The 14,858-nt window shown below is 56.8% G+C and overlaps 3 protein-coding genes across 6 annotated transcripts; all 3 read right to left on the bottom strand.

Moving 5' to 3' along the window:
* Positions 1–46: 46 nt before the first annotated feature.
* On the bottom strand, positions 47–781 carry LOC134152203 (cytochrome c oxidase assembly protein COX14). Its single transcript, XM_062597370.1, has 2 exons — positions 679–781; positions 47–579 (listed from the first exon to the last, which is right to left on the bottom strand). Exon 2 carries the CDS (start codon positions 569–571, stop codon positions 404–406), a length of 168 nt encoding a protein of 55 aa, XP_062453354.1. The 5' UTR covers positions 572–579; positions 679–781; the 3' UTR covers positions 47–403.
* An 83-nt stretch (positions 782–864) lies between these two features.
* LOC134152146 (glycerol-3-phosphate dehydrogenase [NAD(+)], cytoplasmic-like) lies at positions 865–6,967 on the bottom strand. The gene is made up of 9 exons (XM_062597280.1): positions 6,917–6,967; positions 6,582–6,759; positions 5,855–5,995; positions 5,358–5,496; positions 4,165–4,277; positions 3,600–3,833; positions 3,300–3,406; positions 3,028–3,120; positions 865–1,159 (listed from the first exon to the last, which is right to left on the bottom strand). The coding sequence occupies exons 1-9, from the start codon at positions 6,955–6,957 to the stop codon at positions 865–867; spliced, it is 1,341 nt and encodes a 446-aa protein (XP_062453264.1). The 5' UTR covers positions 6,958–6,967.
* Positions 6,968–7,950: 983 nt separating this feature from the next.
* On the bottom strand, positions 7,951–14,473 carry SMARCD1 (SWI/SNF related, matrix associated, actin dependent regulator of chromatin, subfamily d, member 1). 4 transcript variants are annotated; one of them, XM_062597243.1, is made up of 13 exons: positions 14,306–14,473; positions 13,958–14,145; positions 13,085–13,127; positions 12,855–12,977; positions 12,424–12,546; positions 12,160–12,276; positions 11,734–11,835; positions 11,475–11,636; positions 11,269–11,366; positions 10,690–10,825; positions 10,234–10,356; positions 9,918–10,019; positions 7,951–9,681 (listed from the first exon to the last, which is right to left on the bottom strand). In XM_062597243.1, the coding sequence occupies exons 1-13, from the start codon at positions 14,471–14,473 to the stop codon at positions 9,628–9,630; spliced, it is 1,539 nt and encodes a 512-aa protein (XP_062453227.1). In that variant the 3' UTR covers positions 7,951–9,627. The 4 variants fall into 4 exon arrangements, with proteins under 4 accessions (XP_062453227.1, XP_062453230.1, XP_062453229.1 ...); XM_062597246.1 differs by lacking the exon at positions 14,306–14,473 and adding an exon at positions 13,419–13,483 and having other exon boundaries at positions 13,958–14,008; XM_062597245.1 differs by lacking the exon at positions 14,306–14,473 and adding an exon at positions 13,419–13,541 and having other exon boundaries at positions 13,958–13,994.
* Positions 14,474–14,858: the final 385 nt, after the last annotated feature.

Genomic DNA, 14,858 nt, shown 5'->3' with positions numbered 1-14,858 from the left:
CCTTGAAGCGCCTCTCCCAGGAAACACTCAGCATCTCACTCAAGCGTTTTGCCAGACTACTTTGCTTTATTGGTCTCTGTTTCATCCCGGCCCCGTTCCAGGAACACCGGGCACCACAGATCCTTCCCGGGCTGCTTGGAGTGGCTCAGTCGGGGCTGCCGCCCTGGTCGTCGGTGGGGTCTGGGGCTGTCCCGGGTCAGTGGTGGGGCCCTGCAGGTCCGGGTCGGCGGTGGGGATCTGGGGCCACCCCAGGTTGCCGGTGGGGCCCGGGGTCTCTCTGGATCGTCGGTGGGGCCCGGGGCCGCCCCGGGTTGCCGGTAGGGCCCGGCGGGCCCGGGGTCTCCCCAGGTCGTCGGTGGGGCCCGGGGCCGCCCCGGGTCCTCGGCGGGGCCCGGGGCCGCCCTCACTCATCGGCGGCGGCGGCGGCGGGCGCGGCCTGGCGGGCGCGGCGGCGCTCGAGCAGGCGGTAGGCGCGGACGCCGCACAGGTACCCGCCGTAGAGCGTCAGGAGCATCATGGATCCGGAGAAGGCCTTGTAGCCGACGTCGGCCAGCTGCTTAGCGGACACCATGGCTGCGCCTGCAACGCGGGGCCGCGCTCAGCGGAGCCGCGTCCCACCCCCCAACCCCCCCCCCCCCCCCCCCCCGCCGCCCGGCCCGGCCCGGCCCGGCCCGGTACCTGCGCCAGCCGTCGGGCTCCGCGGCCACCGGCGCGGGGCTCCCGCTGCACTGCGCTTCCGGCGCCGCCGCACACGCCTCTTCCTGTCACGTGGGCCGCGCCGCGCTGCCTGCTGGGACTTGTAGTCCGCGCGCGGTGGTGTGGGGGGGGGCGCGGCCGCGCCGTTACCTCAGGCGCCCGCGGCCCTCAGCGCGGGCCCGTCCCCGCCCGGGGCCTGCTGCCCCCCGCGGCGCCGCGCAGCTCGGCCCGGCGGAGCAGGGGTGGGGGAGAGCGAGGCGGGCAGGGCCGTGGTCCTGGGCCCGCGGGGGCCGTCGGACTGCTGATGGTGGCGGCAGCGACTCGGGCGCGGCCCCCGTAGGAAGGCGCCGAAGGTCCCTCGTCCTCCAGCCTCGCCGCGGTGCCTCGTGAGAGGACGCCAGCACCGGCCCCTTTCCGTACGAGCGCTCCGTTGACTTTAAAGGTCGTAGGGTGCCTAGTGTGTCTAATAAAAGGCACAGAAACAACTGCAGCGCCGGCAGATTAAATTCCCCTAGTGAGAGGCTGAGCAGAGCGCTGACCGTCCCAGAAAGGTCACTCGGGGCAAAGTGAGTTTCAAAGAAAAGCAGGAATGAGGCAAGTGCAACAGGGAAAAGATGTTGAGGAGAGGGCATTAAAACAACACGGCCTTTCCCAAGACATTGGAGAAAGGGAGGCTGGGGCACAGATGGCCCCGTGGGCTCCTGGCTCTGCTTCAGCAGGTCCTGCATAGAAGAGCGAGGATTTTTTTGTACCCCGTTAAACATTGCAAGCTGAACCCTCTTCAGCCCTGCAACCAAATTTTGACACCAGAACCACTGCTGAGAAAAGGCAAGTGGGAGACTTTTAAACTCTGCGATTGAATGTTGCCTGGCAGGGGCTTTCTCGCGTGTTTGCGGGACACCGTGCAAGGCTGCAGAGCCCGGAGGGAGCAGACAGTGCCTGGCTTCCCGCTTTTTTAGCAAGTGCAGCAGGCGCCAGCCCAGAGACAAGGATACCCCGGAACCACAGAGCAAAGGGTGGGTCTCCCCACCCCAAATTTATTATTTTAAACATTCATAAAGTACACTGCTAGTCAGAGACCCAGCGGCACTAGGACCCGGAGCTGTGGTGGACAGCGAGAGCGGCAGCAGCTCCCACATGCCAGCCCAGACAGAGATCAGTGAACTGCTGGACATGGGCCTGAGCAAACACCAGCACAGAGCAAGCCAGCTTCAAAGGACCAGAGAGGCACGTGGCAAGGGGCTGGACTAGGGGCAACTTTCAAAGGCAGCATGAGGCACAGAGACCTCTGTCCTCTCTTCTGCTGTTGGAAGTCTCCCCGTACCTCTTGTGGATCATATATCCATCACTGCCCCTTGAGCTGGCAGGCAGCATCCAGCACTCACAGGAGGGGCAGCAGGGTAAGCGTGGAACCTGCTCTCTCTTCTCAGCTCCTATAAAGCTGTGCATAGCATGAAGCAAAGACTAGGCTAAGGTACAGACTGGAGCAAGCTGGAGAGAAGGCGAAAAGCTGCTGAGGGTCATTTGTTTAAAAGCAACATGGCCCAACTGCTTTGGCAGGTACACTGCTGAGGGATTCAGAGCCTGCCAGCTGCTCAGAAAGAATTTGGGGCAGTTGGTCCCTGCATTGCCAAAGCAGACAGAGGACAAAGGGATACGAGGGAGGAAGGCCACCCAGGGACAGTCAGCTGGCGTGAAACCGGTGCAGGCAAATCGATGACAACAGAGGAGTTCCTTGGTGCAGAGGCCAGGTTTGACTTCTGTGCTGGTGCGCCTTAGAAAGAGGAGTGATTCTCACCCGCTTCGAAAGTCCTCATGAGCTTTGACCATGTCGGTGGAGCCCGGCAGGGACCTGTCCCGTCTCGGCAAGGAGGTTAAGGCAAAAGGAACAGCAGCAAGCAGGAAAGGACCCGTGTCACGCAAAGTGGCCCTATGGGGCTACAAGCAGAACCCCACAGACGGTGCCTCCTGCGCAGCCTGTATTGACCAAGATGGCCTTGCTGAGTCCCACTGCGAATTGAATCCATCACAGCAAGAGGAAGGGAGAGGAGGAGGATGCCTAGCCTTCCTCAGGACAGACCCTAGACAGCAGCAGAAGCTAAATGAGCCCTTCAGAGAGAGGAGGGATCAGCAGGTACCTCCGTGCAGATACCAGACGCAGGCTGGCAGTCTCCAGGGCTGAGGAAGGGAACCTCTGCCCTTCCAGTGCTCTACAAAGGCTCCAGGAAATCCAGACTCCTTACAAAGCTGTAGCAGCAGCAAGGTGGTGCAGGCGGGGGCACGCTGCTCCTCTCAGCAGGATCAAGGGTTTTGCGGGCAGAGCCCCCTTACATGTGCGCAGGGTGGTTCTGGAGGCACTTGATGATGTCAGCAACAGGTTTGCCCTCAAAGCAGATCTGATACACAGCTGTGAAGAGGGGAAACCTACGGGCAGATGAACAAAATCACCCCCCTGTGACCCGGGCTGGCATGGTGCAAGCACCTCAACTTCTGTAGTGACATGCAGGACTGCTGGCAGTTTCCCCTCCCACATCTGCAGGAAAGATCCCAGCCCAGCTCCAAGAGAGCAGACGTGGGAGACGAGGTGGCCATGCAGCACTCACTTCTCCACTGCGTTCTTGCTTTTGAGGATGCGATGCAGCTCAGCAGACGTCTGGGGACCCTGCAGCTTCTGCCCGTTCAACATCTCCTTCTCCAGCTGCTCAATAGACTGAAACAATTCAACAGTGAGAGCGTCGCACCCTGCAACCCCATCCTCTGCCCCATGTTTCTTCCCTGGAGCCAGGCCGTGGCACTGGAAAAGCAGAAGCAGGGGACCACAGTGCGAGTCGACTCCATCCTGCTGCCAACTCAACCCGCAGGTCCCGATGTTCCCTTGTTGCCTGCTTCCCTCCTGTGCTCACCTTCCCTGTCTTGGCGAAAGCCTCGGCCACCTTGCGGTTGCGGCCGCCGTAGCAGGTGGTGATGAGGTCTGCGACCCCACAGCTCTCCAGGAACGTGGAGGGGGTGACAGGGCCCTTGCAGAAGAGCTTGGCGAAGTTGATCATCTCCACCAGTCCCAGACGGATCACGGCAGCCTTTGTGTTGTCCCCAAAGCCAAGCCCATCGCAGAAGCCAGCCCCAACAGCCACTATGTTCTGGAAGAGGAGAATGGCACAGAGGGATCGGCTGCCAGCGGAGTCCAGAGCTTTGCCGCGCCCGCAAGCTGCCCGTACGATCCCAAGCACAGGCTCCTGCCTGCCCCTGCCTTCGCTGGTGACCATCGTCTCTCTAAGCAGACGGACAGGACACGCGCGCTGCTGTCTCCAAACTCTGGCCTTTGGCCCAGCTGTCTCAGCATGCTGCAGCGCAACGTCCAGGGGGTTCATTTCACGTGGCAGCCCCCTCCCCACAGCTCCCTGCAGAGCCCGCGAGAACCCCCAGCTTTGCAAACCGAGCCCTGCAAACCCTGCCGAGTAGCTCACCCACCTTGAGAGCCCCACAGATCTCTACGGTGTCCGATTCCTGCACCACGCTGACTCGGAAGTTCGGTGTCTGCATCAGCTCCTTCAGGATCTGCCCATGCTGCATGTTCTTGCAGCCTGACAAGAGAAAAGGAGTTGGAGGAAGGTGATGGGAAGGGGGGAGTCCTAAAGAAGGATTGTGCTGTTCTTCTGCCCATGGGTGTGATCCTGCAGCGCGGTGCTTGGTGCTACTGCAGCGAGAAGAACCCGGCCGACAGACATTACTAAACATTTGGAGGTACCCGAAGTGCCAAGGACACATCACCTGGCCAACAAGCAAGGTTGCAACATGGAATTCCCAGAAGAGCAGGACAATCCCTGCTGCTGTGCCAAGCAGGACAGAAGTGACACGTGCCCAGTAGATTAAAGGCGCCTTCAGAGGTTGCAAACTCTGGGTTGGAGGCTGCCGTTTTCTCTGTTCCTGCGGTGCCCTGCACAGGAGTGTTTCCTTGTGCTGGCAGTACTGGGGCGCTCTGCTTACACCTCTCCAGTCCCTGCAGCCTCCTGCATGGCATATTTGCTTTTGTTTAAAATACGGACACTTTGAGTCCTGTAACTTCTAACCCAGCAAACTGTTCTGTTGATTTTGGAGGCTTTGGATGAGTCATGGACAGGATGGAGAACAGCAGGAACAGTCACAGCCCTGCTAGCAGTAATGTGAGAACCAGGTGAGTGTCCCCAGAAGCCCAGGGAAATAGAACTAAGTGAGCTCAACTTATTTCCTAAAGGGTCTTTTAGGTCAGACAGACTTTTATGCACGTTGATCAGTCTAAGGAAGGCAAAAAGCTGGAAATCCAGCAGATTTCTGCTGTGGTCAAGGTCTTGACCCCCAGCTGGGCTTTCTCTTTCTGGTAGGAGAATTGACCCTAGCAGCGACTGGCCTTTTCCGTTGTGTCAGGAGCCTGGCTGATGCTCAGGCTCCTTGCTGGCAGCAGCTGTCAGACTCACACCTCTGCTTTTAATGTGGTGAGCAATCGTGTCGCAAACCCTGCAGATGAGTTCGGCGTCCGGCTCCTGCGGAGCCTTGCTGCCGCCGCAAGGCGAAAGGGCCAGCTCGCCCTAGACGGGAGTAGTTTAAGCGGCACCGTGCTCCCCCCTTTGCCTCTTCCCGCTCCTCAGAAACGAGGTCTGCTAGCGAGGGCGGCTGGTGGTGCTTACCGATGGTTGTCTCACAGAACTTCTCGTCTGCCACTTCGTTAGCAATGTTGGCCCCCATGAGGACACTCATCTCTATGCCCAGTTTCTCACGGATAATGTCCGAGATCAGCTTTAGCCCATCTGGTCCTTCGTCCACTCCCTTGGACACAACCAGGGACAGAGATGATCACGTGTCCCCCCCAGGGACCTGCCCTGCCTGCCCCAACCCCCTCGTTGCCTGTACTGAACCCCATCCCAACGGCCCCCGCAGCGCTCTGCCGTAGCCCGCTCGTCGCAGCGCTCACGATCCCCCCACACCCTGCTCCTTCTGCCCCTACCAATACTCCTCCACCCCCCGCGCCAAGGGCTCTGCGCCCAGCCCCACGTCTGCCTCTCCCGGTGCCTCCTTGCGCAGCCGCCGGATCCCTCTGCAGCCTCTCGGAGCCAGGTGGTCCCGGCGAGGCCCTTGGGCGCGCTGCCCCAGCGAGCTCCCAAGGCCGCGCTCCTCCTGCTCACACCTTGATGAGCGACAGCCCGATGGCGTCTTTCTTCACGTGGCCCTTGAGCTGGTCGCAGACTTTGCCGATGAACTGGTGGGGCACCACGAACAGGAGGATGTCAGCCCCCGCACAAGCTTTCAACAGGTCTGGCTCTGCCACCTGCAGAGAACGCGACGGGCATCTAGGACTCGTGCCTTCAGTTTTGCAGTGACAGGGGCCAGCCCCAGGCTGGGACAGGGGGAATGGGGACCCAAGGTCGGTGCCCCAGAAATTCCCCTTCCTGAGGCCCAGGGAGCTGCAGGTCTGGCAGGGCAGAGGGGCTGGAGTGCAGCAGGGGCAAAAGACTCAGCTGGAGAGAGACAGTCCAGGGAAGCAGCAGGGACAGGAGAGAGCTGTGATCTCTCTGGGGGGCTGAGGGTGCAGCTGGGGGGCAGCAGGATCCACAGGCTCTCCGCGCACTGCCAACGCCAACCCAGAGGCAGCCGCATGGCTTCAAGCCCAGCCCACAGGACACCAGAGCAGGGGCAAAGGTGGGCAGCAAGAGCAGCCAGGGCTGCAGCTCACCCAAGCGCAGTGCAAGGTCACCCACCGGGAGCGTGTAACTGAGCCCTCGGCAGCCCGGTGCGTCCCTGCCGCCACGCACCGGGCGCTCCAGCACTGTTATTTATTACCTGGCACCAGGGAGCCCAGCTGCGAACACCGGACCTTGCACTCGGCAGAGAAGCCCCCCGCGGGCTGCACTCACCACGTTGGGGGGCAGCTTGTGCCCTGGCAGGTACTTGACGTTTTCATGCTCTGTGTTGATGATGTCGGTGAGCCGCCGGCCGCCCACCTCCTCCTCCAGCACCCACATGCTCACGTGGTTCTCGAAAGCGCCCAGCTGCGCTGCATTGCTGCCCGCGATCTTGGCGATGGCCGAGCCCCTGCATGGGCAGAGCAGGGCCGTAGGCAGCGGGCACTGAGGCCGCCGGCGCACACGGAGGACGGGGGTGCAGTACAGGTGTCCCGGCGCACCGGGAAGGAAGGGGGCCACGCAGCGCTCGGCGAGGGGGATCAGGTGCTCGGGCCGCGGGTGCTCACCAGTTGCCGGAGCCCACGATGCAGACCTTCCTGCCGCCCATGGTGCGGGGAGCTGGGGCACTGCTGGCGCTGAGCCTGCTGCTGCTATTTCAGGGCAGCTGGGAGTGGGGGCGGCCCCAGCCCGCCTCTGGCTCCGCCTGGGGCAATTGGGTGCCCATACTGGGTCCCCCCCCGACACACACCCTGTCCTGTGGGAGGCAACGCACGGGGCAGCAGAGCAGTTGGAGACATGGATTACTCCCCCGAAGCAAAGGTGAAATAGCTCAGATCTCAAACCTCAGCAGAGCCAGCAGTCACAATTGCCCAGCCTCCCTCCCTCTTTTTCTGCAAAGAAACAGATCCCCTTTTCCCAAGGAACGAGTGCCTTTTTTCAAGCGAGAAACATGAACCATCTGACTGCAGATCCAGGACAACGCCAGTGCCAATCTCGCAGCACGAGCAGCAGCCCTAACTGCCTGACCTTAGGCAAACAGCCCTGTCTTTTGTACAGAGGATCTCTTCCCTCCGAGCAAGGCTGCACAGGGTCTGTAAAGCATTACATTCCTATGTTCACAAACAGTTGCTCAAATGGTTCTGTGAGGCAGAATCAAAATACTTTTTTCACATAGCTTTAAAACAAACTTACATAAATTTTAATAGTTTCTTCAAATTTGTGCATGATGCCCATGGGGCTTGTAAAAGGCTGTCACCATTCTACAAGGCAGCCAGAGCATGGAAAGTAGGCTGTCTAGACTTTATCAGCAGCTTGGCCACTGGATTTCCAGTTTTACTTGTTACTTTGCCTGTTTACCACAAAAGGAATTGGCAAAGGCTTAGCAGACTCCGCAAGTCAGAGGAGTTCCTCACGTGAAAGGAAGACACTATAAAAGGCCAAACCGTGAAGAACATTTTCTCTCCAATTTCTTATCCCAGCTGGCTTTGTTGAGGGGGAAAAAAAATAAAATAATCTGTCCTTCCTAGGCAAGTACACAAAGTGGCATCTGCTGAAGCAGCTGCTGAAAGCTTGCTGTCAGCACAGAAAGAGGGAGAACAGCTTCCTTCATAGGAGGCTTTTATTAAAACTGGGTGACGTCTACAAGGATACAGTACAAAAAAAATTTTGGTCCATGGAAAAAAACATAATAATCAGTTAAGAAAAGCAGTTACTCTGCAACAGCTATGTTTGCCTACGCAGTATTCAGCATCCTTCACATGTGATTACCCTGAGGAGTCACTGGCTGCTTCATCAGCACCAAGACCTTCACCCCAGTACCACAGAGGAGCCATTTCATAAAGGGGTTAGGGGGGGAGGAGGAGAAGGGAAGTCGAGTCTATTACTCACAGACATGTAGTAACACAGACACAAGGAGTAGGGCCACCCAGGCTCCCAAATTCATAGTAAGCTTCCCAACCACACCAAGACAGGCGTAGGTATGAGGGGGGCTTGTCAGTAACATGATTTTGCAACCATCTCCAAGAGAATATGACCAACTTTCGAGTTCATTTGCATTTCAGTCCCGAGCAGAAATACTGAGATCCAGGTGAAGAGAAACCATTCTCTTATGCCTGACCACTAATTAATTCACTATTAATTAATTCCATGAAGAGGCATCGGGGCTGCTACTCCCCAAGGTAGAGGAAAATCTACTTGTACATTCCTGATCCATGCAGGGCCTTATGGCAGCCCCAGAACCTAAAACCCTGCCTAAATGGGAGCGTCATCATGGACACCTCTGCTAACTCACATATGCTTGGAGTCCATCCCCAAAGACTGTCCTGTTACACCCTCAGATCCACACGAAGGCACCTCTGGTCCCCACAGCAAATGACACAGGATAACTGTCCCAAAGGAATGGGCCTACATCATTGCGCTCCTGCACAGTTCCAGCAGGCAGTTGCTGCGTCCCCTCTCCCTGCTACAGGGAAAACAAGCAGCCAGATGGCTTGCTGGAACCGCAAGTGGAGGTCTTTTGAAGTGAAATCTCACTGCTCCAATGTTTCCACACCCCTGCCTTGAGCCAATGCCTCATCTCTCCTGCGATGCCAGCCTAGGACAGCCTGCCAAAGAACATGAAGGAAGCAAGGGAAAAAAAAAGAGGGGGAGGAGGAAGGACAAGGGAAGAAACAATTCTCTATACAGTTCAGTAACTCTTCCTCAAGGAGGAGAGCGACCTATGAGGCAGCCGAGTGCAACAGCATCCTCTGAGCAAGGGAGGGGAGGGCAGGGAGGTATGTCAGCTCACGGCATACTGCCCACTACATCTCCTGGCACCTTGCTATAAGCAGGGAAGAGACTAGTCACAGAACTCCATCGCTACAGCGGATCCAGGCTTCCCAGACCCAGGACTCGTGTGCGCCACAACTAGATGCTAGTTGAGGAAACAGCTGTGGTTTCTGAACTTGAGAGAGGCTCAAGTCAGCAGTCATACTGGCTACGGGGGACACTACAGACAGTGCAGAGTCAAGGGGAGGCTCTCAGAAGCCTTGGGACTGACAAGGCAACAGTCAGGAAGAAAACCAGGTAGAAGTGTGTGCTCATTGGAGCCTGTCTGCTTGCCACACCCCAGAAGACCCCACGTGTCCTGGAGCTGCCCAAGAAGGACAATGCCAGGATGGATAATGGTGCAGGCCTCAGTGCCGGAGTGGGTTTGTGTGAGCCTTAACAGCATACTCTGCAGCTCTGTCTCCACAAGTAGCTGTGATGCCTTCTGGTTGGGGAGGAGTGGAGCAGCCTATGTGTTACGGATTCCCAGGGCCTGCTCCAATTCCTGCCGCCTCTGCTGCACCTGTAGGAGAAGCCAGAGTCATAGCATTAATATTCTCAGACCGTACAGCAGGACAGTGTCCAAGTAACAAAGGCCCCAGCTGAAAAAGAGTGAACAAAAACTGGGACCAAGATTCATCAGAGTCTACAAGTAAAGCTTAGCACTGCCACTTTTTACAGGCAGTATCTGCCCCTGAGGAGTGACAAGTACTCTTGGCCACCCGGTGCAGAGGGAGACCCCTGCCCAGAGATGCTCACCTTGGAGTAGAAGTATCTGCACACAGCTTCCTGAGCCCACGGCTGGAAGTAGAACTCAGCTCTACGCTCCTCTTCGGGATTCCCGACAACATCAGTCATCGTCTGGAGAGCACCAAGGACAGAATGGTTCAGGGAGTGCCAAGGCTCTGACCCCCTCCCATTTCTTCAAAGAAACTTCAGTACAGTCAGGTCAGGTTATGCTCAGCTCCAATTCTAGTCTTGGTTTCCGAGCAGCGAATTGTCTCTCTGTGGGAGCTGGTTCTAATAAGGGAAGTCTGTGACTGGAGCCACCTTCCACACAAAACAAAGCTTTTACCTTCAAATCCCGGCACTGGGACTGTAGCCAGTCATTGATGAAGCCCTGAGGGTCTCGGGCAAAGCTCAACATGAACTCTCGCTGGGTTTTCAGCTGGTTAATTGTTTCTATTGTTTCATGGATCTGAAAGACAGATGTACAAGACTGCTGAACAGGGAAAAACAGAGGGGAAACATCAAGAGATCCAATACATGAATATGAATTCTGATACTCTGGTTAACATATACCTATCAGACAGGATTCTCAACTCTGTTTCCTGTGTACCAGTTTTCCCATTGACCAATTGCTTTAAAACTTTGTTTCTAGGTAAAGCCACCCATTTCTAACTCTGACTTACTCTTCACCAGATTCCAAACGCAGAGCATGTGCTGAACTCTTGTCCTACTCAGAGCTTATCTGCTCCAAGGACACCTTCATATCCAGCAATGAGGAGGGCAGAAATGAAGCTCTTCCCACCTTGTTATCCAGAGCAGCAATTTCCTGTTGGCTGGCTGTAGAGAGCAGGAAGGAATTCATCTGAGTCTTCAAAGTATCATCCACCTCCACATCAATGTCGTAGCAGGCTGTTTTCTTCTGGTCATTTGGGTCAACACTAAGGGCAAACGCAAGAAAGAAACGGAAACAATCGAGTAGCTCAAGACAGCACTGAACCGTAGCTCCTCTAGGACACTGCAGCATATGGACTGCAGGGAGAGACACAGCAAGCTACTGTTAGCATCACCTCTGACATCAGCTAGCAGAGCCCCACTGGTGGCTTTGCAGCACAGGGGCCAAGGGACTGTTCCAAGAAGATTTTTATCCGCACAAGTGTAATGCTAAGGACAGCATGAATGCGGGAGTGCTTTATGGGAAAGGTGGATTTGGTTAATGGAAGAAGGAAGCGGCTGGCTGTTCTTGCACAAGGAAATGATGGCAAGCAATACAGGGGAAGTGCTACTGAAATAATCAACATATTATAAAAACTTCCTGTACCAGGCTTATCCATTCTTTCCACCCTTTTTCCTAGAAATACAAACTCCAGTGGGCCTCTCTCACCTGATCACATGGTTAATGATGATTGGTTCTGGGGGCATAAGCAATGCGTGAAGTCTTTGTGGGATTTCAGAGAACTTCATTCGCTGAGATTCAAATATCTGTAACAGAAACAGAGGACTAAAGGAAGGGATAGGAGCTCAGTGCCAGGGATCACTTTTCAGAGAAAAGCTGAAACAGCTTCTTGTTCCAGCCATAGACACTGTTACCTGCTGGAGGTATTTGTCACAGATGACATATTCCCGCTCATGGGGGTCCTGGAGCTTGTGGGTCTTAATATATTGCCACAATGCCTGGATGATCACTGGACGAGTCTGAGTGTGAATCCCTAGGAGACGAGCCAAGCGGGGATCCAATTTGAACTGGGGAGGCTGAAACAAAAAGCCCAGAAAGATGAGATAGGAATGTGGTGACAGACAGGGCTCAGCAAACACTACCTGCCCAGCAAGGTTGTTGCAAACAGCTTACCTGGTAATCGAGCATCAGAAGGACAGTACAGCGCACATTTACATCTCCCGGCCTTTTCACCTGGAAACCATCTGTCTCCTGAGTCGTAGCAGTCCTGTGCCACTGGGACACACAGAACAGGGGAGCGTGTTCAGTGGCACCTATACTTTTGGATCCCTTTGCTCCCGCTAGGTACCCAACACACTTGCCAGTAAACCCCATCCACCTACAGAGAGTTAGTCTTATTCCCATACATAGTTAGAAACAAGAGTTAATGCACTTGCTCAGACCCCCAGCGTGTCAATGGAAAAGCTAAAATTTCAGTAGCTCCTGGCTCCCGGCCATTTATTCAAATCACCGCTGCCTCTCAAGGCACAAATGAAATACAAATCCTGTCTGCTGAAAAACAACCCACTTTCAGAGATAGTACAGCAAAAAGAAGCTCACCTCTACTAGGTGATTGTCTGGGCCATACAGGTCTTTATCAAGTTCAATGACCAGAGATTTAAAGAAGGATGAGAACTTTCTTTTCTGTTTGGTGGCATCATATTTAGACAAAGCAGACTGCAAGCAACACAGGAAGGAAGGGTGTTAGGAGAGCTAATCTCAGTACTTAGTGATGGACCTAGAGCCCCATTTAGCTTATTTTATCCAGAGACATTAATGCTTGTCTCCTTTCCTCCCTAAAGGGGTTGAGTTTCTCACACTCACGTCTTCCAGCAGCCTTCCTTCCACCCGAAGCTCCCAGGAGGCAACTGTTCCTTCACCATCCTCTGCATCTGACTTGGCTGGATTGAAGGTATTGGAGATAAAAATACGTAGCTTTCGTTTTTGCTAAGAGAAAAAGCATCAGCTAAATGTTAATTTTGAAATAAAGAACTATCTTGCTTATGTTTTGCTGAAGTTAGGAAGCTCGATATCCTTATCTGTTTCATATTCCACCTCTCAGGACAGGCAGCAAGGAAAGAGGAACATCAGGCATTCCTGGCTCTGCTCCTTGTTTGGTGTCTAGACTATTAAGGCTGCTGATACACCATGCTTAGAGGGACAAGACCCAAGTTTCAGTGCACTCCTGCTCTCTTAACTAAGGTAAGAGTCTCCAAATCTTGCTTACAGGAGCGTTGAACATAATCCTCCTCTACCTTAATGGGTCGCTTCAAGGCCTCTTGGATGTCCAAGCGTTTTCGCATGATCGTCTGGTCCAATTTCCTTTCGAAGGCCAGTAAGTCCATATAGGCTTGAGACTCGGGTACAAGTTCACGAATCTATGGTAGAGCACAGGCCAATCAAGTATGCAAATCACCATTAACTCCCCTGTGCTTCTCCCATCTACTGCATCTCAACAGAGGCAGCAAAGGCATGTGCCACTCACCCTCTGAGGTAGAATTTTGTCAGCCATCTTCTTCTTCTTAGCACTGTTAAGGAAGGAGATGCACACACAAACGCATTAAAATGACAACCACTTTGTCCCACGTAACTGCCAGCATTCACAAAGGGCACGAGGACGATGGGTTGGTTATTCTCTGGTTTAGTGCTGCAGCATTAGCCTGGGTGCCAGCCTTCAGGCCAGCCTCTTATTTTCAGAGGCTTTTACTACTGCCAGTCCCCACACACACGCAGGCTCTGTACTCCCCGCAGCCCTGCCCCGTGAGGCAGCCAGAGCTGTGGAGCTGACAGACACTGCAGCACCGTGACTAACCGATTACCTGAATGCTTCGCGTCCCCTGCGAGAGCTCGGGAAGCGGGGCAACGTCATGTTGGAAAGCGCGTGCTGACATAATATCGAACCAAAGTGACTCTCAAGCCTAATATAGCTTCAGTTTGACACGCTTTAAACCAAGAAATGAATTAACGATGATAAAGCTGCCATTATACCACCAGCTACATAACAAATTTGCCCTTGTTTAGCAGCTGCACGTTAGTACTTTTATTGGCTGGAAGCTCCCCTCTCCCAAACAAGTAGCTGCAGAAGGAAGCGCGAGTCCCTTTGAGCCACCCAACAAAAAGCAGCAGTGAAAGCCCCGGCTCGGTGCAAAGGCAGCGCGCCCCAGCCCCAAGGGAACAGAAACGTGTTGTGCTGTGGGAACAGCCCCCGCAGAGCCGCGGCTGCGACCTGCCCGCTGCTTCAGCCGGCGCTCGCCGCTCGCCCCACCCTGCTCCCGGGGCATCGCCGACCCCTGGCTGCTCTCCCGGCGGTTTTAGGGGAGGGCGGGCGAGGCGGCCGGGGCGTCCCGGAGGTCCTTACTTGTGGTTGCGGTTGGGCACGGCCTGCGGCTGCACCTGCTGGAGCTGCTGCGGCGCCGGCCTCTTGCGGGCCTGGTCCAGGCCGGCCTGCGCCATCCCGGGCCGCACCGCCGGGCTCCCGCCGTAGCCCGGCGGCCCCATGGAAGGGCCCTGCGGCGTCAACCGGCTGCCCGGGAGCATCCCGGGGCGCTGCGGAGAGAAAAAGACCGGTCCAATACCCGCGGGGAAGGGGAAAGCGAAGGGGGGGGGGGGGGGGAGCCGCGGCCGTGCCCATCCCCGCCGCCTCCCGCCCCGCCCCGCGCCGGGTAACGGCGGCCGCGCGCCCCCGCCGGCCCCTCCCCCGCCTCACCGGGTAGGCGGCCCCCGGCAGCGGCGAGCGGTACAGGCCCTGTCCCGGGGCCGGGCCCATGCGCACCGGCCCGCCCGGCGCGCCCGGCCCCAGCGCGGCGGCCCCGGCGGCGGCCCCGCCGCCGCCGCCGCTGGGAGTCACCGCCTGGAAGCCCGCCCGCGCCGCCATCTTCTCCCAGCACAAAGGGGAGCGGGCCGGAACCGGACGCCCGCCATAGAGAGCCCGCGCGGGGCGCCGCGCCAGAGCGCCGCCGCCCGCCCCCTGCCGGCCGGAGGACCGCGCCGCCGGGCGGGGCTGCGGGGACCGGGACAGGGTGCGGGGGGAGGCTCCGGGTCCGGGGGAGCTGTGGGGGGGGGGGTGCAGGGTCTGGGGGGCTCCGTGGGGATGGCAGGGGGTCGGAGGGGTTCGGGGAAGTTTGGGGAGGGTCTGGGAGGGCGCAGGGTCCATAGAGATCTACGGGGGGGTGCAGGGTCTGGGGGAGAGGCTGTGGAGGGCTGTGGGGGGTGCAGGGTCCATGAGGTCCCTGGAGGGCAGTAGGGGGGTGCAGGGGGCT

The sequence above is a fragment of the Rhea pennata genome, chromosome 29, assembly GCF_028389875.1.
Source record: "Rhea pennata isolate bPtePen1 chromosome 29, bPtePen1.pri, whole genome shotgun sequence".
Classification (NCBI taxonomy): Eukaryota; Metazoa; Chordata; class Aves; order Rheiformes; family Rheidae; genus Rhea; species Rhea pennata.
The sequence above is the reverse complement of the archived record's forward strand: the minus strand, read 5'-3'. Positions and strand labels throughout refer to the sequence as shown.

Excerpts from the sequence above, each read along its gene's own strand:
- LOC134152203 (XM_062597370.1), bottom strand. The coding sequence starts at position 571 with ATGGTGTCCGCTAAGCAGCTGGCCGACGTCGGCTACAAGGCCTTCTCC.
- LOC134152146 (XM_062597280.1), bottom strand. The coding sequence starts at position 6,957 with ATGGGCGGCAGGAAGGTCTGCATCGTGGGCTCCGGCAACTG. Across the intron at positions 6,760-6,916 it reads ATCGTGGGCTCCGGCAACTG|GGGCTCGGCCATCGCCAAGA; the intron begins GTGAGCACCCGC and ends CTGCCCATGCAG. Across the intron at positions 3,121-3,299 it reads AGCAAGAACGCAGTGGAGAA|GTTTCCCCTCTTCACAGCTG; the intron begins GTGAGTGCTGCA and ends ATCTGCCCGTAG.
- SMARCD1 (XM_062597243.1), bottom strand. The coding sequence starts at position 14,473 with ATGGCGGCGCGGGCGGGCTTCCAGGCGGTGACTCCCAGCGGCGGCGGC. Across the intron at positions 13,128-13,957 it reads GTGCCCAACCGCAACCACAA|TGCTAAGAAGAAGAAGATGG; the intron begins GTAAGGACCTCC and ends CTTCCTTAACAG. Across the intron at positions 10,020-10,233 it reads CCCAGTGCCGGGATTTGAAG|ACGATGACTGATGTTGTCGG; the intron begins GTAAAAGCTTTG and ends GGTGCTCTCCAG.